This window comes from Hemitrygon akajei, chromosome 4 (assembly GCF_048418815.1).
Source record: "Hemitrygon akajei chromosome 4, sHemAka1.3, whole genome shotgun sequence".
Classification (NCBI taxonomy): domain Eukaryota; kingdom Metazoa; phylum Chordata; class Chondrichthyes; order Myliobatiformes; family Dasyatidae; genus Hemitrygon; species Hemitrygon akajei.
Window position 1 is genome coordinate 73941592 of NC_133127.1, and position 25286 is coordinate 73966877.

Below are 25286 nucleotides of genomic sequence, written 5' to 3' on the forward strand. Positions count from 1 at the left end.
ACAGCGGTCTGCAGTCAAACACAACACAGCTTGACTTCTGATGAGCAAACGCTGAAGAGCAGCAATGACACCCCCCTCCTGAATGGCTACAAATGGGCAACACCGTGCCTTGAGGCCTAGTCCTCACAGTTATCGCTGTCATGCAGCTCCTCTGCTGTTTGCATCCACCGCCAATAAATCAGGTAACCAGACTTGTAGCATTCCACGTTACCAATATCCAACAGAGTCTTGAGGTCACAAGAAAAGCAACTAAGCCAATCACTCGCTGTTAGACTGCACACTGCCTTCACACTTTGACTCTGATGTCTCTTCAGCAATACCTAGTCCAGCTCCTTCAGTTTTGTTGCCAACAAGCAACTTGTTGATGGGGTAGACCTGCAGTACTTTAATTTGTAACTGTAAAAAAATGTTTAATAAAGACAACAACACCTTTGGTTTGCCCTGTAGAAGCCGCTGCTTCCAAACAACCAGTCATCTTATTCTGGTGAATCTGAGAGTACAGGATATAGCAAATGTTATGGGATCAACATTCCAGTTATAGTACTGTAGACATGCACTCCAGAACTAACACTGCCTCCAGTTATGATAATGTTGTTTAATTACAACATGAGATCTGCCAAACTGCATGAAATATTGACCAAGTGGGTCTTACTAAAAAAAAGTAGGACAAATCTAATTTGGCTAATTCCTGGCCAGTCCAATCACAATAATTCAAAAAATGGAGGAAGCTATCATTGACAATGCTGTTAAATGGCACTTACTCATCAATAACTTACCGATGCTTAGTTTTGAGTTTTGGCAGATTTCATCAAAGCTTTGATGCAAGCAAAGCACAGATGGTTGAATTTCAGGGATAAGATGATCAAGAAAATAGTTGACTAAGCTTTGCATCAAGGTGCCTTGATAAAATTATTTAACAGGCATCAGAGGGTAAAGATTCGCAGATATGGTTTTCACAGATCAATTATCCTAGTCCCAAGACATCACTGCAGGACTTCCTCTGGGCAGTAGCCCAGATCCAACATATTCAAAATCAGTTAACAATTTTATAAAAACCTTAGGCCTTGTAGTTTCCCAAACCTCAGATGCCCTACTTCTCCTTGCTCCCAAGAAGCACAAGTAGGGCTGTCCAGATTGGCACATATTTTCAGCCTGCTGGTCATTCATAAAATTTATTTCATCCTGCTTTGATACTTCCCCCTCTTCTTCGTTCAGTCCTTTGCCAGTTAGATATTGATTATTCCTTCTCTCAACATCTTTCCTTTAAAGACACAATTACATTTTCAAAATTTCTCCACCTCCATCCCATTGTCCTGGTAATGAGTCTTCCCACACCTCTGAGATGTCTATTTTCCCCTTAATTGTAGCGTAACACCCTCCTAGACCTAGATTACAACCGTATTTCTTCCATTTCCTGTATTTTATTCCTCATTTCCTCTTCTCTAAATAACAGGGATAAAATTCTCCTTCAGCTCACTTTTCACCCTACCAAACTAAACTAAAATGCACATAAGCTCAATCAGATAGCATGGCATTGATATGCAACACATAAGAACGAAAGACCACCAATTAGAGAGAAATTATTAATGAGATAGCACGGTACTGAGGTGATATAGCATGGCCTAAAGGAATATAATACCAAATCTATCTGAAGCTTTGACTCAAAATTAAATCAATGGAAATAAGAGAAACTGAAATTTAAACAGAATAGATTATTATACTTTCTTACCTTCATTTCTCGTGGCAGTAACGTAATTAAACCACTCCTGTACTGTTGCAACACCATGTGGAGGGTTTTCATGACGACGTCTTGTTATTTTGGTTATTGTGGCCATTGGACTTTCTAAAGCACCACCAGGTTTTGTAACCATTGTATTGTGTCCCAAATGAAAGTCCAAAGTTTGTACAATGTATGTTGAATGGTCACTAGCACCTTTGTGTAGAATAAAAAAAAGCTGCAGCTAAATTGAATAAAACAAGCTTAAAATTGCTAGAATTAGCATACATCAACTCTCTTCCCTTGAAATTAGCTTTACAGCTGTTCTACTTTTCTACAGATTATGTAAAGCAAAAATAAAATTTCTTTGTTCCATCTCAAAGAATTTGCACGGTATTTTTCGTTTTGTAAAATTAAATGCCAGTTTTTCCACTATTTACAGTTTTAAGAAAATGACAAATTTCAATTTTTTTTAAAATTATGGAGATGCTAATTTGCAATGGGACTGCTGATGTACAAAATAGAGGACCAAGGAACAGCAGGGTCTTAAGTATCTGTTAGCAGAAACATCTGATCAACTGGTGAATGATGTTAGCTTGTTTTTGAGGGGACAGTAGTTCTATAAAATAATTAGTGTCCATAGCACAGCTTTGAAAAATTTCAAGGCTTTTGATTATATAATCAAGTAGAGCTTTCCAACTTAAAATAAATCAAAATAAAATCAATGATAATTGAAACATTCCATGAGGTTATAATGAAATATTACAGAAATAAGCACAAAACTAAAGAAACTTTACTAATTGATATTGAATATATTTAACAATTTGACATTAGCATTCATTATTTATATTATTGCAATTGCAATAGACATTGTTAAACTGCACAGTACTGTGGGCATGCTTCAGTTCAATAAGCTGAATTTTAAACAGAACTGGATAGAAGAGTTGAGGTGAATTGGAAGAATGGAAAGATTAAGAGAAGGGATATGATAGAAATGTAGGATGGAGATTGAGTCACAATAAACAGATTGTAACAGGAAGGGATCAGCCATATCCACTTAAGAAACAGCTGCAAATAGCATCATTGAGTTAGGGGAAAAAGTACTAAGACAAAATTAAAGGCAATTATCATAATACAGACAGCATCTGCAACAACTTAGCACAAATGCACAAATAAAAAATAAGTTGGTGTAATCCAAGGGTTTTTAAAGAGATATTGTAAGACAGGTGACTCAGCTGCAAGGTGAATATGACCAAGTGCTTAATATTTTACAAGGCCAGTCAAGAAGAAAAGGAAGAATTACTTCTGATTTGATGACTACTATAGTAGGAAATGATCTTGGCTTGGAAGTTCATGCTGCAGAACCATTTTGGGTGGGGATAAACAATAAAGCAAAGTAGTTAACGATGGTGGCTAGTCTTGAAAAGCAGCAACAGGTGATGCTGTATGATACAGTACAAGCCATGGAATAGTAGGGAAGATATTGCAATAATCTTCAAAGAGATTAGACAAATAAAGTTGGTAGATTGGATGATGTTATGCCTTGTACAGTTTCTTTGAACTAAGCATTGTGGAACGAAGCAGGAACAGATTAGATCTGGTTGTATATAATGAGAAATGATTAATTAATAGTCCCATTGTTAAGCTTCCTCTCAGATCAGAACATGATAAAATTTCACATTGTGAGAAATAAAGTTGTTCGCTAATTCTTCTTAAAGACAAATTCATCATTTCTTAATGAATATATAATCTGACATGCTGATAGACAAGTGCAGTACACAATTTACAGAATAAGCAATAAGATTGTGAGGAAGCTTTGAAGTTTATTTTTAACTAAATGATAAAAATGGAGTGGATGCATTTGAAGAGTAAGCTAACAAGAACTATAAAAACAAACAGCAGGAACTAATGTAAGAACCCAACAAAATAGGAGCAAGGACTGGTTACCAAACCCTCAAGCCTAACCCCATCATTCAATATCATGCACAATTTATGCCTGTTTTGTGTCAGATCCCCATAATCCTCAATTCTATAATCTTTCAAATATTTATCTCTTCATTGTTCAGTGTGCATAGATAATCCTTGGGGGCAGAGTATTACACAAATTTATTACCCTTTTGAAAAAAGAATTTTTTAAGTATTCTAGTTTCAAATGATTGGCTCCTTATTCTGTAGTTGTGCCCCTTTGTGACTCTCAAACTAGTGAAAACATCTTAACATTTACCCTGTCAAGCCCTCTTAAGATCTTTTATGTGCGAATAATATTACCCATCATTCTTATAAATTCAAAAAAATACAGACTCCAACTATCTAGCCTCTCTCGATTGTACTAACTGGGAATTAGGCTGGTGAGTCTCCTTTGGAATACCTCCAATGCCTTTACATCCTTTATCATTTAGGAGGACCAAAACTGTGCTCAGTATTAAGAGTGTGGCCTCACAGTATTCTGTACAACTGTAACAAAACTTCCCTCTTCTTAAACTCCAATCCCTTCCTAATAAAGATCAACATGTTGCTTGCTTCTAACTGCTTGTTGGACCTTGCTTACTAACTTCAGATTCATGTACTGGAACACCTAAATCCTTCTGAACTTCACTCATTTTCACTCTCTCCATTTAAATAATAATCTGCCCTTTCATTCCTCCTACTGAAGTGCATTGATCTCACACTTTCACACCATTTGTTTGGTTTTCAGCTGACCACTCAAATAAGAAACTTACAAGTATATAAACTGGAAAAGAGTAGTTGAAGTAAATATCAGCCTCAGAGAATGAGACTGGGCAAGAAGGAAATCGCAGGAACTTTGTATGAATATTTTATATCTTTATGGCAATGATAATAGAGAATTGTAAACACAAAGTACACTGCAGATGCTGTGGTCAAATCAAGACATACAAAAAAGCTGGATGAACTCAGCAGATCGGGTGCTGCCTGACCTGCTGAGTTCATCCAGCTTTTTTGTACATCTTGATAATAAAGAATTAGTAGGCAAAAGGAAAGAAAACAAGTCGCAAGGATGATAAAGAACAGAAAAGAATTGGGTGAAAATGCAAAAATGTGGCAGAATATAATGTGGAGAAATAACAATCTACTCACCTTGGGAGATCAACAGAATGCAGAATATTATTTAAATAGAGAAAGTCTATGGAACATTGCTGTACAAAGATTTCAATGTCCTTATACAGTACATGAAGCACAGAAATTTAGGTACCAAAAGTAATTGGGAAGGCAAATGAAATGCGCCTCTAACTTTGAAAATGGCCACCAAAGCATAAATCTCTGGGCATATTTATTTCTATGATCATATCAGAAAAATTAACTATAACATTAAGCAGCATAAATTTGGGTGTTTTTCTTGGTTGTACCTGTTTGATTGCAACTAAAGCAGAAGTTATACCTAAAATCCATTTGTTTATCATTCCACACCTTTATAATAATTGACAGCAAATAACAATAATGGATTTATATTTTATACTCTTCTTTTCTCTCAAGTGATAAAAGGCATTAATTACTGAGTAATTTAACATATTTGACTACTCCCATCAATTGATATCAATCCATTTCAGAGACTGCATGTAAACTAGGAATGCCTACCTAGACTGCATTTTGGGAATACTGATCTCTTAGCTGTCTTCCTCCTACATGCATAAAGGCAGAGGCTCCAGAGATAAGGACAACAAAGAGGTGGTCGCGGGAGGCTGAGGAGTGGCTACAAGGTTACTTCAAATTAGTGGACTGTGCCATGTTCAAGGACTCATCAAGGACCTGAATGAATACACTACAGTTGTCATGGACCTTATAAAAACAGTTGTAGATGAGTGTGTCTCCACGACATCATTCACAGTCTTCCCTAATCAGAAGCCTTGCATGAACTATGAGTTTGACAATCTTTTGAGAGCCAGATCAGTGACATTCAGGTCTGGCGACCAAGTTAAACATAAATGATCCAGGTATGATCTCTGGAAAGCTATCTCACCTGTAAAGTGGCAATTCTGAACCAAACTTGATACACTGAAGGATGCTTGACAGCTGCGGCAGGGCTTGAATGCTATCACCCACTACAAAGTGAAACCAAGCGATATAGATGACAAGGCTTTACCCCCTCAATGAGTTCAAGGTTTTTTAAACTCATTTTGACCATCAAAACATGGAGTCATATTAACAAACTCCCATTGCACGTGATAACCCTGTGATTTCAATCTGATGCCAATGTAGAGCAGCCTTCAGGAGGGAGAACCGATGGAAAGCATCTGGCGCAGATGGGGTACCTGGCCGAGTACTAAAGATCTGTGCTGATCAACTGGCTGGAGTAGGTATCTTTCACCTCTTACTTTGGCAGTCTGTGGTGCTCACTGGCTTCCAGTGCTTAAGAAGTATGTGGTAACCTGCCTCAATGACTATCACCCAGTAGCACTTACATCCACTGTGATGAAGTGGTTTGTGAGACTGGTGATGAAACACATCAACTCCTGCCTGAGAAGCGACTTTAATCCACTCTAATTTAACTACTGTCACAACAGGTCAATAGCAGATGCCATTTCATTGGCTCTCCACTCAATCCTGGAACTTCTGGATAGCAAAGATGCATATACCAGGATGCTCTTCATTGATTACAGCTCAACAGTCAATACTATCATCCTCTCAAAGATAGTCAATAAGCTTCAAGTCCTAGGCCTCAAAACGTCCTTGTGCAACTGGATCCTCAATTTCAGACTGGCAAAAATATTTCCTTCACAATCTCCCTCAGGATAGGTGCACCACATGGCCTCTGTGCTTAGCCCCTTGCTCTACTTGCTTTATATTTATGACCATGAGGCTAAGCACAGCTCCAATGCCATATTTGAGTTTGCTGACAACAACTCTGTCTTTGGCTGAATCAAGGCTGGTGATGGTTCAGCATTTAGGACAGAGGTTGAAAATTTGGTTGAGTGATGCAATAACAATAACCTCTCATTCAATGTTAGCATGACCAAAGAGATGATTATTAACTTCAGGACAAGGAAACCGAAGGCTCATGAACTAGTTCTCATCAGGGGATCAGAGGTGGAGAGGGTCCAGCAACTTCAAATTCATGGGCGTTAGTACTTCAGATGACCTGTCCTGGGTCCAGCATGTAAGTGCTATTATGAAGAAGCTTGCAAAGACTCGGCATGTCATCTAAAACTTTAACAAACTGCTACAGATGTGAGGTGGAGAGTATATTGACTGGCTGCATCTCAGTCTGGTATGGAAACAGCAGTGCCCTTGTAATGAAAAGTCTACAAAAAGTTGTGGATATGGCACACTTCATCATGGTTAAAGCCCCCCGCATCATTTAGCACATGTACAAGGAAACTGTCACAGAAAGCAGCCTCCATCATCAAAGAGCCCCACCATCCAATTCCTGCTCTCTTCTTGCTGCTGCCATTAGGCAAGTGGTACAGGAGGTTCAGGACCCACACCACCAGGTTCAGGAATTTATTAACCCTCAACCATCAAACTCTTGAACCAGTTAGGATAACTTCACTTGCCCCATTACTGAACTGTTCCCACAACCTGTGGACTCATTTTCAAGGACTCTTCATCTCATGTTTTCCATTCTTATTGCTTATTTGTTCATTATTATCATTATTTTCTCTTTCTTCTTGCATTTTCACAGTTTGTTGGGTTTTTTTGCACGCTGGCTATTGCCTGCCCTGTTGGGTGTGGTCTTTCATTGATTCTATTGTGTTCCTTGTACTCTCTGAGAACACATGCAAGAAAATCTCAGGGTTGTATATGGTGACATTTATGTACTTTGATAATAAATTTACTTTGAACTATACAAACAGCCTGAAATGATAGTTATATAATATTATGCACTTGATAAGATATCAAAATGTGTGTGAGGGAAGTGCTTTGATCATACACAAAGTTTTCATTTCCCCCGAAGCTAATTTTTAATCTTAGGAGGAAATATCTGCTGTTTCACGGCATAACATTTCTCAAATACTATGCCTGTAAGGCATTCACCTAGCTTCTTCTCAAATATTTAAAAAAAAATAAAACCTTTTCCTTGCAATTTGCAAATTTAAACCCAGATGATGAAATTATCTCTCAGGTGTAAAGGCTTAGGTACCTTGGCTTTAGTGACTCATATTATATTATGCCTGATTCTGATCACCTTTGTCTGCTCAAATTTATGCCAGTATAAGAGGACTGGAATATTATTAATTATTCTTAATAACTGCTTTATAAAAATTGAACTCATTTGTAACTTAAAAGCTGTTTCTTATTTACCATCTTCCCAGATTTTCTGAGCCTCAGTCCAAAAAGCAATATTGGGCTCATCGAGGTGGAATAATGCCCATGATTTTGAACGGAAGTTTGGTCCATGAAAACATGCTAGAGTCATGTGATTTCCATGCAAACTCATAGATCCACCCAGTTGCACTGCATCTTCAGGCAGAGGCATTTGGAATAAGGAAATCTGGCATCCAGCGATCACCTTTAACACTTCTGGCCAATGGCGATGATGGGCTGCATCCAATACTACAAGTGAGAAAGTGAATAATAATTAGGGAATACAACTGTAAAATGTATCAATTTTAAATCTGTATTTTTTTAAAAGAAAATTACGTAGGGAATTCTCACAATGTTCACTAGAACTTCTCTCCACATTTATTACTGGTGTTTTAGGAGGTATGTAGAGGACAGGTCCCCAGGTAGACAGGGCACGTTTGCTTGTATCGAACTGCTGGGTGAAAAATTCTTGCAATTTCATTCCAATTTTAATTAGGTCAGGCGTGGTTGATCGTGAGATCATGACCTGGAAAATGTCCCATTGCAGATCGCCATGAACAAACACTTCACTGTGGGGATGGAAGAATAAATGTTATTTGGATATTAATAAATTCCATTTTTCATTTGTCTAATCAGTTTCAACATCCTTTCTGATCTTTGTGTACTATTGCATCATTACTAGCCGAGTAAATTTTGGCTAATCCCCAACTCTCTGACACCAGTATAGTAGACAGCTTCTCAAGTTTTTAAAATTGGAGCAGATTCATTCTACAGTGTATTCTCACCTTTGGATACCTTCTTACTTTTCTTACACACTAACTAGCCAGCTATATACAGTGCCTTGAAAAAGTATTCAGCCCTCCCAACCCTTTATTCACATAAATGAGTACTACAATAGGGATTTTTGATTAATTTAACTGAAAATTTTTATTTATCAATCACATGCTCCTTTTTACAGAGTAGAGTCCAAAAACAGGGAAAGTTCAAAAATATTCACCTCCCTTTGCTGCGTACTTGGTTGAACCACCTCTCACAGCTATTACAGCCAGTAGTCTTCTTGGAAAAGTCTCCATTAGCTTTGCAGAACATAATGGAGCATGATTTTCCCATTCCTCCTTGCAAAATTGCTCAAGCTGTGCCAGGTTATTTGGCAAGTGGCAGTGGAAAGCAATCTTGAAGTCTTGTCAGAGATGTTGCATCGGGTTAAGGTCACGACTTGGACTGGTCCACTAAAGGACATCAATTTTCGTCACTTGAAACCACATTGCTCTGGCAGTACGCTTCAGGTTATCGTCCTGCTGAAAGAGCAACTTCCTCCCCAGTTTAAGCTTTCTGGCAGAGGCTAGTAGGTTTTTATCAAGGATCTCTCTGTATTTAGCAGCATTCATCTTCCCATCAATTCTGACTAGATTTCCAGTCCCTGTTGCTAAAAAGCATCCCCCTTGCATGATACTACCTCCACTATACAACAGGGATGGTGTTACCTGGCTGATGTGCAGTATTAGATTTATGACGCACGTACTGCTTAGTGTTGACCAAAAATGTTCCACTTTAATCTCAACTGACCACAAGACCTTCTTCCACATCTTTACAGTATCTTTTAAGTGCTCTTTTGCAAAATCTTTACAGGAAAGGATGCATTTTGTTTTAAGCCATGGCTTCTTCCTTGTCACTCTTCCATAAATAACTTTTTTTGTGCAAGGCTTCAGATACAGCACAGCCATGAACTTCATCTCCAGTTCAGCCACTGACTTCCGCAGTTCACTCAGACTGACTGTTGATGTCATAAGAGCCTCTCTTACAAATGCCATTCTCCTCTGGCAACTAAGCTTAGAGGGGTAGCCTGACGTAGGCAGTGTGGCTGTGGTTTCATATTTTTTCCACTTTTTAGCAAAGAACTGCCTGAACTCTGAGGTTTGTTCAGTGCCTTTGAGAGAGTCTTGTACCCTTCACCAGATCTGTGCTTTTCTATTATTATTCCCCTGACTTGTCTTTGATGCTCTTTTATCTTCCCTTTGCTTTGGTCTGTTGAAAATCTAGCAGACTGTTGGACCTTACAGAGAGAGGGGATATTTATTCTCATGATCCTCCAGTTTTCTACATCTACAAACTGGGTGAGCTGGCAAGGTATATTATACAGTATTGCACCTGAGAAAATATAGCGCAGTAATTACAAAGGGGATGAATATTTGTTCAGTCTCAGAATTTTGTTTTTTAATTTTTAGTAAAGTGTTGACAGGTTTTGGAATGTTTCTTTTGATTTGGCATGATGCACAATGTTTTGTAGATACGCTCAAAAATTCTGCTTCAATATAGTATTAAATTTAGAAAATGAGACAGTAAAATGTGAAAATAGTGGAATACTTGTTCAAGGCACTGTAGAGAAGCTGATGCGAACTATCACTAACACAATTTCCATTCTTTATTCATTAACATTACTATATATTCCTACTGAGTTTATAAATACTGATATTTAGCTGACAATATCCACAGTACCATCATCTGTACACACAAAGTGCTAGCAAGTGCTTGTTGTACAATATGGAACTTACCATTTATGAGATGAATTGAAAGCACAGCACACATGAATTGCACTTGCATGAAAGCAACCCAAAAAAACTTTCTGTGCATAAATACATTAATCATGTCATCTATAATTAAAGTGCATGTACCTTTTTTCAGTCATGCTCAGGTCTACTGTATTATAAAGGTTAACTTTCCATTCATCTTGTAGTTGCAGATCTGCATTGCTGAAAATTCCCATCAGTATGCTTGATCCCATATAATCAACTCGAGCATCAGTAGAACCCAATGTGATTTGGATCTTATGGCTGGGTTGCTGGTTTCGATGTTCTGAGATATGAGCTTTAAACAATAAATTAACAGTCATTTTCTACAAAATTCAAAGCAGCAGTAGTATCTAAAATTCTTTTTGACACAAAACTTTTTACGTTGTGCCGTGGTTTTAAACTTCCTTTCTCCACTTTATTAATATTATTGCACAATTAAGTACTAGATCCTTTCTCAACTAATCTACACATTAATGATCAAATCATTTCCCAGCAAATATTTTTTGTACATTAGTGAAAATCACCCCATGTTTCCCTTATTCTCTCGGATTATATTCTTTAACTTTCTGGATGTATTTTTGAACATTTCTTGGATGGAAGTCACAAAAGAAATGCAGACTGTTCTGATTACATTATTGATACACAGTGTGAATTTAAATTACATGTGCAAAAATATTGGTGAGAAAATTGCATACCCAACCTATAGAAGAACTTGATGAAAATTGCCTTAGTTCAAATGTTAAGCAAATTAAATAACCGCATATTCACTTTGGTCAAAGACTCCATTCCATTTCTGTTACATTTATTATTTCTAGTGAAGATAGATATAAATTGATAATTTAATACCTCAGCAATGCCTTTATGCCCCATTATTGACTTCTCTTGTCATTGTGTCAATGGAGCTTGCAATTATATTTTTTATCTAATACTATCATTAAACTTTTAGATGGCCAATGTAGGCTCACTTTTCCCCACAGAGTTCTTATTTCTCAGTGCTGTGTATATTGTTTTACCAATTGGAAAATCTTTTAACCTAATTTCCCCTATTCCTGAGCTAATTTACAATGATAGTTGACTTTACATTTAAAATGATAGTTTTGGCTGATCTGTGCATTTTTTAAATTGTGTACAAAATTCTATCTGAGTGATCATTTTCCATGGAGGATCCTGTACTACAGAGTTCCTAATCAACACTATCCAAGGCAAAATCCAAAGTAGTTTGTATCATTAGGTGTTGGTCATACTGCAAATGATTGAATAGTTCTCCTATCTAGCTTAGTGACTGCAAAAATGCTTTAAGATTTAGATTTTATGTGTGGAATTTACATGTACCTTAAAAGAAATCAAACTAAAATCAATGATAATTGAAACATTCCATAACCACAAACCAAAACCATTTAATATATATGATAGAAATTATAAGAACAAAAATAAAGAATGACATTTTCTGAAGATATTACTCTTTTTCATGGGAGAAATCAATTAAAGTACTGACTACGTTTACTGAGTGACCTTGTTTGGTGTACAGTAGACAGTTTCTTGAGAGTCGCACGCTCTGTCTCATATCTAACTCACTGGCTACATTATCAATAAATATTCTCATGAAATCACACCAAACCACTTTCACCAATTTCACTTGCACTGCCTATCTGATAATTAAAGTCTGTAATTATTATATTATCTTCACTGGAAGCTCTTCTTATTTCTTGAGTAATTCGCTATCATTGCAGCTGCTATTCAGGGACAATAAATATCTTCAATCAGTCAGGATATAAAGGATCAACAGTCATATTATTGTAACTGGGTATAGTAATGGCAGAGCTAAGGTTGAATATGAAAGTCTTTTGGATTGGGATGTGGAATTGGTTTATTATTGTCACATGTACTGGTGTAGAGTGAAAAGCTTGTCTTACATACTGTTCATACAGATTAATATTACATTGAGGAAGTACAGGTAAAACTGTAGCAGAATGGAGAACAAAGTGTAACAGTAACAAAGAAGTATAGTGCAGGTAGACAATAGAGTGTAAGATCACACTAGGGAAGTTCAACAAGTGGAAATCTGCAGATGCTGGAAATTCAAACAACACACACAAAATGCTGATGGAACACAGTAGGCCAGGCAGCATCTATAAGGAGAAGCACTGTCGACGTTTCGGGCTGAGACCCTTTGTTAGGACTAACTGAAAGGAGAGATACTAAGAGATTTGAAAGTAGAAGGGGGAGGGGGAAATGCGAAATGATAGGAGAAGACCAGAGGGGGTGGGATGAAGCTAAGAGCTGGAAAGGTGATTGGCGAAAGTGATACAGAGCTGGAGAAGGGAAAGGATCATGGGACGGGAGGCCTAGGGAGAAAGAAAGGGGGAGGGGGGGGGAAGCACCAGAGGGAGATGGAGAACAAGCAGAGTGATGGGCAGAGAGAGAGAAGAAAAAGAACAACTAAATATATCAGGGATGGGGTAAGAAGGGGAGGAGGGGCATTAACGGAAGTTAGAGAAGTCAATGTTCATGCCATCAGGTTGGAGGCTACCCAGCCGGTATATAAGGTGTTGTTCCTCCAACCTAAGTGTAGCTTCATCTTAATAGTAGAGGAGGCCATGGATAGACATATCAGAATGGGAAAGGGACGTGGAATTAAAATGTGTGGCCACTGGGAGATCCTGCTTTCTCTGGTGGACCGAGCGTAGGTGTTCAGCGAAACAGTCTCCCAGTCTGCGTCGGGTCTCACCAATATAAAAAAGACCACACCGGGAGCACTGGACGCAGTATACCACACCAGCCGACTCACAGGTGAAGTGTCGCCTCACCTGAAAGGACTGTCTGGGGCCCTGAATGGTGGTGGGGGAGGAAATGTAAGGGCAGGTGTAGCACTTGTTCCGCTTACAAGGATAAGTGCCAGGAGGGAGATTGGTGGGAAGGAATGGGGGGGACGAGTGGACAAGGGAGTCACGTAGGGAGCAATCCCTGCGGAAAGCAAAAAGGTGGGGGGGGGGGGAGGGAAAGATGTGCTTGGTAGTCGGATCCCGTTGGAGGTGCCGGAAGTTACGGAGAATTATACGTTGGACCTGGAGGCTGGTGGGGTGGTAGGTGAGGACAAGGGGAACACTATCCCAACCGGGGTGGCGAGGGGATGGGGTGAGGGCAGATGTGCGGGAAATGGGAGAGATGCGTTTGACAGCAGAGTTGATCACCTTTCCAGCTCTTAGCTTCATCCCACCCCCTCCGGTCTTCTCCTATAATTTCGCATTTCCCCCTCCCCCCCACTACTTTCAAATCTCTCAGTATCTCTCCTTTCAGTTAGTCCTGACGAAGGGTCTTGGCCCGAAATGTCGACAGTGCTTCTCCTTATAGATGCTGCCTGGCCTGCTGTGTTCCACCAGCATTTTGTGTGTGATGTTCAACAAGTAATGTTAGTCTACTAGTCGCTCTCTGTAAAAGGCATTTCTTTATCAGTCAAATCAATTACATGAACTGAAGATTGTAAAGGTTCTGTATTTCTGATGCACACATTAATTAAAATGGCCAGAGACATTTAGGAGTGGTATTAACGAGAGTAAGTATTCTTCCTTTTGTTAATACCTCCCTTAAATGAACCAGGCAGTCTACAGTAAGTACTCTGTAGACTGCCTGCTTCATTTGCATCCTATTTCTCTTTGTTTCACTTTCAGTGTGCACTATCAGCTAGTTGAGGGCAAATGTATTTTGACATGAAGGTGGAATGTCTAACACTTGAAGCTACTTGTGTCTGCACACAACATGCAGGAAGTTGTAAGGATACAACAAATTAACAGGAAAGCAAATGTTATGCAACACACACAAAATGCAGGAGGAAATAATCAGGCCAGGCAGTATCTATGGAAAAGAGTAATCAGGCGACGTTTCGGGCCCTTCATCAGGACTGAAAGGAAGGGGAGAATTCAAAGCAAGGAGGTGGGGAGAAGGGGAAGAAGCAGCACTAGGTGGCAGGTGATAGGTGAAAATGAGAGACGGGAGGGGGTGAAGTAAAGAGCTGGGAAGTTGATTGGTTAAAGAGATAAAGGGCTGGAGAAGGGGAAATCTGATAGGAGAGGGCAATAAACAATGGAAGAAAGGGAAAGGGGAACAGCACCAGAGGGAGGAGATGGGTAGGTGAGGAGCTAAGATGAGAGGGGGAAACAGGAATGGGGAATGAAAGGAGTGGGGGAGCAATAACCAAAAGTTCAAGAAATCAATGTGCATGTCATCAGCCTGGAGGCTACCCAGACGGAATATAAGGTGTTGCTCCTCCAACCTGAGCGTGGTGTCATCATGGCAGTGGAGGAGGCCATGAACTGACTGGAGATCGCTTCGCTGTGCACCTTCACCACACTCAGGTTGAACGAGCAACATGTTATATTCCGTCTGGCTAGCTTCCAACCTGATGGTGTGAACATCGATTTCTTCAACTTTCAATAATTGTCCCCCACCCTTCACCATTCCCCATTCCTGTTTCCCTCTCACCTCACCTCCTTACCTGCCCATCACATTCATCTGGTGCTCCTCCCCTTTCCCTTTCTTTCATGGCCTTCTGTCCTCATCTATCAGACTCCCACTTCGCCAGTCCTTTATCTCTCTTACCAATTAACTTCCCAGCTCTTCATCCTCTCTGTCTCTCCCGCTTTCACCTATCACCTGCAACCCAGTAATTCTTGCTCCCCTCCTCTCACCTTCTTAATTTGATTTCTCCTCTTCCTTTCCAGTCCTGATGAAGGATCTCGGTCTGAAACATCACCTGTTTACTCTTGTCCACAGATGCTGCCTGACCTGCTGACCTCTCCAGCATTCTGTACGTGTTGCTTTATATTTCCAGCATCTGCAAGATTTTCTTGTGTTTGTGAAGCAAATGTTATGATAGCTATATTGAAAATATAAGAGCAAGTAATCTCAGTTGAACTATAAAACTACTTTATTGAGATCACATTGAAGAATAATCTGTAGTTTTGATTTTCATGTACTTATTTTGGAGGTAGGTGTAAACTCATGAGTTTGCTTTCTATATACTAGCTATTGAGAGAGTAGTTAGTCAGACATATAGGTCATCTTTGGAATTCTCTAACAGAAACAACTGTGGACTATAAACTGCAAACTATAGTCAAGAAAGGCTGAGACTGACTCTAGAGGAACCAATGGAATTGGAGAGGAAAGAGGAAATTTATGATAACCATACTTAAAAGGTAAATTTTCCTAATGGATGCTAAAATTTATATCTGATTTTCAACAAATTTTGGTTGTAGGCATTTAAAGATTAAAAATGCTTACAGTTTATTCCAGGACATTTCAGACTATTTATTTTGAAACTTACAAACCATCTCCAAGGTGTTAACGTCTATGGTGCCACCAACCACACCTCCCTTGGAATCTAGCTGAGATCTGCCAAGGCCAACAGACATTGATATTTCTCTGTCTCTATTGCTGCCCACAGACAGTCGTCCTTGGCTCTTTAATCCACTAGTTGTCCACCTAAGACAGAATAAAATAGTAATGATAAGAACATAGGAAATATATTTGCTACTCCATCAACTATTTAACAATGTAATAAATATTATAAGGAAAAGGCAGAGACAATAGATGTAAAACCTATGTAGAACTCCAGTAATTTTGTAATACAGGTGTCCCCCACTTTTCGAATGTTCGCTTTATGACAACTTGCTATTACGAAAGACCTACATTAGTTCCTGTTTTCGCCAACCAAAGAGGATTTTCGCTTTTACGAAAAAAAGACGCCCGCTTTATATGTGTGTTTACCCCGCGAAAGACTACAATGACCGTGAAACTTTGTGCGGGCAGTTGTTTGCACATGCATGTACGTGCTGATTTTTTTTCTCCAAATCGACTTTTGCTCGCTGTCTTCCCGATTTTGATAAGTGAAACTACACCGTACGTACAATATTTCCACTTTATATAGGGTGTATATTTATCATATCATTCCTGCTTTTACTATATGTTAGTGTTACTTTAGGTTTTATGTGTTATTTGGTATGATTTGGTATGTTATTTTTTGGGTCTGGGAACACTCAAGAATTTTTCGCATATAAATTAATGGTAATTGCTTCTTCGCTTTACGGCATTTCGGTTTACAAACAGTGAACAGTTTCACAGGAATGCTCCACCTTCGGATTGCAGGGGAAACCTGTGTATAAGACTACTAAATGCAAACATGACTGTCTTGGCTTCAAGCTATCTCTATTTTACAGGTCTAATTTTGTTGGCATGCATGTAACACCTGACATCACTCAGTGTTGGTAGGTTTTGAGACTCCCATGTGAACACAGAAGTGTCAAACTTATTGGAGTCCAGTCAATGTATACATTTATTTCAATTGACCTTAAATGTGTTTACCATGGGAGAAGATCTTTAAGTAATGTTTGATCCAGAATAATATTCATTAGAACAAAGTGTCTTTATTATGATGTGAGTGAAGTGATTGTAGTGATAAATATGTCAAGGGTTTTCTTCAGACCAGATCTAATTGTATTTTCTGATGCAGGTCAATTCAGTATCGATTTACACCTTTTTCCAGTCTTTTCTATCATTGACTTACTTTATTTCACTTTTGTCACTTTCTGTTAGATTTTGGTTTGATTTTAACAATTTGCAGCTTTTTTTTTTGAAATGTGATTTTAATTGTCAAATTTCCAAACTTTAATTTCATTTTTCAACTTGATCTGTGAATGTTTGCTGTAAATGATATTCTTCATTCAACCACATTCATTGTGCATTTACATTTGTACACATGGCTTGCTCAAGGTCCTCTGACAGTCCAGGCACCTGCTTTTGGAATTTTGTGATGATCTTGTAGATTTTTTTGGCTGAGCCTTATGCTTGGTTTCAGGTACCGTAGATTCCGGACTACAGAGCGCACCTGATTAAAAGCCGCTGGCTCTAATTTTAGAAATAAAATCAATTTTTTACTTGTACAGGCCGCACCGGATTTTCGGCCGCAGGTGTCCCACGTTGTAATATGAGATATTTACACAGAAAGATATTACACGTGAGGATTTTTTAACTTTTAATTAAATCCATATGGTAACAAACAAATATATATTGCAAATGCTTTTTTTCGAACCGTGCCTGTAATACGGCTACTTTTAAATATACATACGTATCGGTAACACAAATTACGTTGCATATACTTTTTTACTGAACAGCACGAACAACATTCCAATATCTCCTAGCGACTGGTAAAAATATATATACTGCAGCCTACCAGGAAAAGTTATTGATCGCCTTTAACTTAAAAGCAGCGTTTTCGCTTGGGTCTAATGAGCTCGGCTAATGTGCTCGGGTCTGATGTGCTCGGGTCTAATGAGCTAGCGTAACGCGATCGGGTCTAATCGGGTCTAATGAGCTCGGCTAATGTGCTCGGGTCTGATGTGCTCGGGTCTAATGAGCTCGCGTAACGCGATCGGGTCTAATGAGCTCGGCTAATGTGCTCGGGTCTGATGAGCTCGCGTAACGCGATCGGGTCTAATCGGGTCTAATGTGCTCGGGTCTGATGAGCTCGCGTAACGCGATCGGGTCTAATGAGCTCGGCTAATGTGCTCGGGTCTGATGAGCTCGCGTAACGCGATCGGGTCTAATGAGCTCGGCTAATGTGCTCGGGTCTGATGAGCTCGCGTAACGCGATCGGGTCTAATCGGGTCTAATGAGCTCGGCTAATGTGCTCGGGTCTGATGTGCTCGGGTCTAATGTGCTCGGGTCTGATGAGCTCGCGTAACGCGATCGGGTCTAATGAGCTCGGCTAATGTGCTCGGGTCTGATGAGCTCGCGTAACGCGATCGGGTCTAATCGGGTCTAATGAGCTCGGCTAATGTGCTCGGGTCTGATGTGCTCGGGTCTAATGAGCTCGCGTAACGCGCTCGGGTCTGATGAGCTCGCGTAACGCGATCGGGTCTAATGAGCTCGGCTAATGTGCTCGGGTCTGATGAGCTCGCGTAACGCGATCGGGTCTAATCGGGTCTAATGAGCTCGGCTAATGTGCTCGGGTCTGATGTGCTCGCGTAACGCGATCGGGTCTAATCGGGTCTAATGAGCTCGGCTAATGTGCTCGGGTCTGATGTGCTCGTGTAATGCCCCCACCTTCCCGTTTATCACAAACGGCATTTTTCCCACAAGACGCGGCGAAACCGGGTGTGACGTCATAGCATCCCGGGATGTAGTACAGAAAACAAATATAGTTAAAACACTTCTAACTTTAACTAACAAATGAATTACTAAGCGAAAATATTATAAACTAAGTAAGTGCCATAAAGGCAGCACAATGCTTTTCTTCGAGTGTTTTCCATGTTGATGAGGGTGAGTACAAATGACTGATTTACAATAATTTAATTGTGAAAGTGCGCTTGATTTATCGTATAATTTCATTGGACCTCTGTGAACTACTCATCAATTTTATTGGTCTACTGTTACGAGGCAAAATGTTTATGAGGCGGCATGAAAAAAAACCATGTATTAGCCGCTCTGGATTAAAGGCCGCAGAGTTCAAAGCTGTTCAAAATGTGGGGAAAAAGTAGCGGCTTATAATCCGGAATCTACGGTAATTTGTCGATTATATCTTAACTTTGCTAAACATAAAGATGTTGTTTGAGTTACAGTTTGGGTGAATCAGGATACAATGTCCAGACCTGCAGATGAGAAAAAGTGGACAGTACAAGACAGTACAGTACAGCCTCTTTAGTGCACAATATTGTGCCCATCTTTTAACCTACTTTAAGTTCAATGTAATGTTGCCCTCTCACTTAGCTCTCCATTTTCATTTTATCAATGTGCCCAAGTGTCTCTTAAATGTCCCTTATGTAACTGCTACCAACATCCCTGACATCTCATTCTATGCACCCACCACTCTGTGTAATAATCCTTCTGCTGATACCACCCATACTTTCCTCCAATCACCTTAAAATTATACCCACTCATACTAGCCACTTTACTCTTCAAAAAAGGTGCTGGCTACTTATTATATCAATGCCTCTTAATATCTTATACATCTCTATCAAGTAACTTTATTAACCTCCTTTGCTCCGGAGTGAAATGCCCTTAGCACACTCAACTTTTCCTCATAAAGCATGCTTTCTAATCCAGGTAGCATGCTGGTTAATCTCCTCTGTACTCTCTCTAAACTTCTCAATCCTCTGAATAATGAAGACCAACATATCATATGCCTTCTTAGCCACCCTATCACTTTGCACAGCAACTCTGAAGGATCGGTGGACATGTATCCCAAGATCCTTCTGTACCTCCTCACTGCCAGGAATCCTGCCATTAACCCTGTACTGTCTTCAAATTTGACCTTCACTTCACAAATTTCCAGATTTAAACTCACCTACCACTTCTCAGCCCAGCTCAGCATCCTATCAATGCCCTGTTATAATCTAAGATACCCTTCCACACTATCCAGAACTCCACCAACCTTTGAGTCTTTTGCAAACTTACTAACCTACCCTTCCACTTCCTCATTCAAGTCATTTATAAAATTCACAAAGAGCAGGAGTCCCAGAAGAGATCCCTGCAGAACACAACTGGTAACCAACCTCCAGGTAGAATACGCTCCATCTACTATCACCATCTGCCTTCTGTGGGCAAGCCAATCTGAACCCACACTGACAAGTAGCTCTGGCTCCTGACTTTCTTAATAATCCTATGTTGGGGAACCTTCTCAAATGCATTTGCAACTACACCACATCCACTGCATTACATTCTTCAATTTGTTTTGTCATTTTCTCCAAGAATTCAATCAGGCTTGTGAGACACAACTTGCCTCTCACAAAGCCAAGTTAGCTATTCCTAATTAGACTATACTTCTCCAAATGCTCGTAAATCCTGTCTTGAAAAATCCTTTCCAATAGTTTGCCCAATAGTGATGCAAGTCTCACTGGTCTATAATTGCAGGATTATTCCTATTACCTTTCTTGAATAAAGGAATAACATTTGCCACTTCTAGTAGCCAGTGAGGATGCAAAGTTTATTGCCATAGGCATAGCAATCTTTTCCCTCACTTCCTATAATAGGTTAGGGAATAACCTGTCCAGACCTTGGGACTTATCTGTATCAATGTATTTCAAAAGGTCCAGCACATCTTCTTCTTAATGTTGATATGTTTCAGCATATTAGCCTGTTCTACTCTGTCCTCACATTCTTCACGGTCCCTCTCACTGGTGAACACCAAAGCAACGCATTTATTTAGAACCTCCTATATCCCCTCCAACTCCAGGCACTTGTTCCTCTTATCCCTGATTGTTCATACCCTCACTCTTGTTGTCCTCCTGTTCTTCGAGGACATGTAGAACATCTTGCAATTTTCCTTAATCTTACTTACCAAGGCATTCTCATGTCCCCTTCTCCTGCTCCATTCTTAAGCTCCTTCCTGGCTACCTTATAACTCTCAAGAGCCCTGTCTGATCCCTGCTTGCTAATCCTCAAATATGCTTCCTTCTTTTTCTTAACTAGATGTTCCATATCTTTTGTCAACTATAGTTCCTTCACCCTACCATCATTTCCCTGAATCAATGGGACAAACCCATCCAGAACACAATGCAAGTGCTCCCTAAAGGGACTGTAATAGAAATAATTGGATAGATGCCTCATTCATTTTAATAATGACAAATTAAGTGTTTTATTTTAGCATAACTATTGAGAAAAGCCAATGCGAACTAGTTGGCTCAATTTTAAAAGAGGTACAAAGAACAGAGACTTCTGGGGGGGGGGGGAGGCACAGTTCTTGAAAGTGGCATGACAGGCTAAGAAAGTGATTGTAAGAAAAACAAATGGCATCCTGATCTTTATAAAGAGGTACAGAATACAAGATGAATGAATGATAAATCTTTGGAAAATTCTAGTCACAACTGGAGTTGAGCCCATAATTGGGTGCCACACTTCATAAAGAATTTAAGTGTTTTAGAGAAGATGTAAAAGAGAATTACTGAAATGATTCCTAAGCAACTAGGCTTTAGTTATGTGGACAGACTGAAGAGGCTGGATGTTTTCCTTGGAACAGAGAAAGGATGAGGGAAGATCTGGCAGGTATTTTAAAATCAAGGAGGATATAAACACAAAAAGAAACCATTTGCATCAAGAACCAAGAAGCATAGAGAGAAGTTGATTTGCAAAAGATCCGTAAGTGACAGGAAAATTAGAGGCATTCAGGTCTGGAATGCATTGTTAGGAAAGTTATGGAAGCAGATCCAGTTGTAGGGTTCAGAAGGGAACTGGATATTACACGCAAGTAAACATATGGGTCTCTGAGAAAGGGACTGGCAACTGTGACTAAGTGAATTACTCCTGCATAAAATTGGTATGGATTCAACACACCAATTGACCTTACATGCATACATTTTGTGTTTTGTATTAGGATTGATATGAAGCATGCACGGCAACATATTTTTTCCTCCTGGTGATCTAAATTAATGGGAGCAGCTGAATGGTAAGGGTCTGAATTCTCAAAGAAGAAAACTCTGATGACAGAATCAATAACTTAGTTCAATTATTGGTATCTCTTGAACTGGCTTGTAAAATCAGTGTATAGACACTAAAACATTAACAAAATCCCTTGAATATTGCTGAGCTAAGATAATTTGATTTGATACTCCATTATAGTTCCTGGTGGCTTTGATCAACGTATTACATGGTTCATTGATTTTAAGGAGTATCATTAAAAAAGGAGCTGGTAAGTGGCAAAAGTGAAAGGAGAAAATACTTTTGGATATGCTGGAGTAAAAGAACAAATGACACAACAAAAAATCAAAGAACTACTGTACATAATCAGGCACATCTGTGGAGATAGAAGCAGAAATTAATTGAAAATCTTTTGCTAGCTGTAATGAAATGTGCGCAAACTGAAACATTAACATTCCCTCTCTGCAGATGCTGCCTGTTTCACTGAGCATTTTATGTTTTACTTCAGATTTCCAGTATTTGCAATATTTTGCTTTAGGAAGAGACAATGATATCTACTTAGGCTGAAAGGTATGATTAAGTTTAATGGGTTTTCCAGAAGTGCAATCAAAGTGCTGGAATCATTTAACAACTGTACAGCAAAAAAAGCTGACAGTATAAAATTTTATATAAAGAATAATTAAACTAAACAGTGCCCTCATGAGAATCCATTTTATGTACTCTCCTCTATGTACATTCACTATTTTAGCAAATGTTCCAAATTCCAGAATTAGAAGTACAGATACTTAAGTTATGTATATTCTGTAGAGAAAGAATTGTATTCATAACATGCTACACATGACTAAAGAACATCACTTACGTAGTATTTCCCATTACATTACTCATATTCATTTGAACATTTAACTGCTTCAGATTGATTGCAAAAACGACTAAAGTCTCCCAAGGCGCTGTTTGCTGGTTTGCAACTTTTCCATTCTTATTGAATGCTGTTGTTGAGATTTTGGTAATAGAATCTGTCAAAAACAGGAGAATAACTGTGTAACTCTTAATGAGAAGCATGAATAACAACGAAGAAATGATTTCTATCGTACCAGATTCCATGAAATGAAAACGAATGCAAACAGAAACCATTTTTTGTTCTATTGTAAGTCATTACAAAATTAAAGCAAGATTAACCTCTCCTAGTGTTACTGCTACTTCTATCTGTTCTTATCATAATTGGTCATTTATTGCCTAAGTCTTTGCAAAAGAGGAGCGCGTAGTGTTGAGAAACAGAGAGCCTGCAGAGAGATTTAGATAATTTAGGGGAATGTGCAACGAAGTGGCAAATGAAATACAATGTTGGAAAGTGTACGGTCAAGCACTTTGGTGGAAGAAATAAATGGGCACACTATTATTTAGATGGAGAAAGAATTCAAAACACAGAAATACAAAAGGACTTGGGAGTCCTTGTGCAGGATACCCTAAAGGTTAACCTCAAGGTTCAGTCAGTTGTGAAGAAGGCAAATGCAATGTTGGCATTCATTTCTAGAAGTACAGAATATAAGAGCAGGGATGTGATGTTGAAGCTTGATAAGGCACTCGCGAGACCACGCCTAGAGTATTGTGTGCAGTTTTGGGCTCCTTATTTTAGAATGGATATACTGACATTGTAGAGGGTTCGCAGAAGATTCTCGAGAATGATTCCAAGAATGAAAGGGTTACCATATGAGGAACATCTGGCAGCTCTTGGGCTGTATTCCCTGGAGTTCAGGAGAATGAGGGGGGATCTCATAGAAACATCCCAAATGTTAAAAGGCCTGAACAGATTAGACATGGCAAAGTTATTTCCCATGGTCGAGGAGTCTAGGGCAAGAGGGCACGACTTCAGGATTGAAGGACGTCCATTTAGAACAGAGATGCGGAGAAATTACTTTAGTCAAAGGGTGGTAAATCTGTGGAATTTGTTGTCACGAGCAACTGTGGAGGCCAGGTCATTGGGTGCATTTAAGGCAGAGATAGATGAGTTCTTGATTAGCCAGGGCATCAAAGGGTAAGGGGAGTTGGGATGACTGGAAGAATTGGATCAGCCAATGATTGAATGGTGGAGCAGACTTGATGGGCTGAATGGCCCACTTCTGCTCCTATATCTTATGGTCTTAATATAGGTAACTAATAAGTGCATACATGTTCTCTAAGCTTTTCACTCAATTGATATACAATTGGGAGATGGACTCTTACATGCTCTGTAAGAAAGAGCTAAAACTGAATTGACAGGTGTCTATATAATTTGTTGGCAAAGTCAGTAAGACGTGTACCAGCAAGGTTGCTTACAAAACTGCAGAACGTGGAGGAGTTCAACACCAAAATGTGTGTCAGCTACTGTATGTGAAGAGCATGAACAGTACTATGTGACTACTTGTTAAGCTTTATCAACAAGATGGGCTGGGCATTCTCTAGAGTGAGTAATTATGTCCCAGCTTCTCAAAGTCCTTCTACGATACAAAGCAAGCCGGGAGTGAAAAGTAACAGTTTCTCAAACATGAGAAAGCCAGCAGATGCTTGAAATTGAAAAACACACGCAAAGAGCTGGAGGAACTCAGCAGGCCAGGCAGCGTCTACAGAAAAGAGTTAACAGTCAATAATTTGGGCCATGATCCATCATCAGGTCTGGGGGGGAAAAAAGAGAAATCAGAGTAAGAAGGTGGGGGGAGAGGAGGAAGAAGTTTTCCAGTCCTGATGAAGGGTCTTAGCCTGAAACGTCGACTATTTACTCTTTTCCACAGATGCTGCTTGGCCTGCAGAATTCCTCCAGCATTTTGTGTGTGACAGCTTTTGTTTGTCTGGATGCAGGTTCAACAGCACTTAGAAAAACTCACTATTGTCTTGGACAAAGTAGCTCACTTTGCATACTCTCAGCTTAAATTTACACCCCTTCCATTATAAATCCATAAAGGATGATATATGTCCAATCTATAAAGATGAATGATGGGAACATGACAGAAGTTTTTCCAACAGTCCTTCTCAAAACTCTACTACCTATAAAAAGGTCAAGGGTATCAGATGCATGGGTCACCACCACCGTAAATTTCAGTCTAAGTCATACAACCTTTTGGTTCAGAAATATAGTGCTAATCCTTCACTGCAAAATTAGGTGTCCATACCTTAAAAAAGACATGAACTACAGCAGCTTAAGGTGTCAATTCAACAGTATTTTCTCAGGCTGAAGGGATGGATGCTAGTTTGCCAGTAACACCCACATACATAAAAATAATTTAATGGTGATTATGGCATTGACAGTTTGGAAGTTGCAGCAAGACACAGATTAAGATAATGTCCAGGAAAGGGCTATT

The 25286-nt window shown here is 39.3% G+C and overlaps 1 protein-coding gene across 6 annotated transcripts in view; it reads right to left on the reverse strand.

Moving 5' to 3' along the window:
• kiaa1109 (KIAA1109 ortholog) overlaps positions 1 to 25286 on the reverse strand; it is a 447188-nt gene that overhangs the window by 14679 nt on the left and 407223 nt on the right. For all 6 annotated transcript variants that reach the window (XM_073042844.1, XM_073042847.1, XM_073042845.1 and 3 more), the window contains 6 exons: positions 22814 to 22967; positions 15869 to 16026; positions 10651 to 10843; positions 8330 to 8547; positions 7976 to 8227; positions 1730 to 1933 (listed from right to left, as the gene is read on the reverse strand). In XM_073042844.1, coding sequence (XP_072898945.1) covers positions 1730 to 1933; positions 7976 to 8227; positions 8330 to 8547; positions 10651 to 10843; positions 15869 to 16026; positions 22814 to 22967 — 1179 coding nt within the window. The remainder of the gene's footprint in view (positions 1 to 1729; positions 1934 to 7975; positions 8228 to 8329; positions 8548 to 10650; positions 10844 to 15868; positions 16027 to 22813; positions 22968 to 25286) is intronic.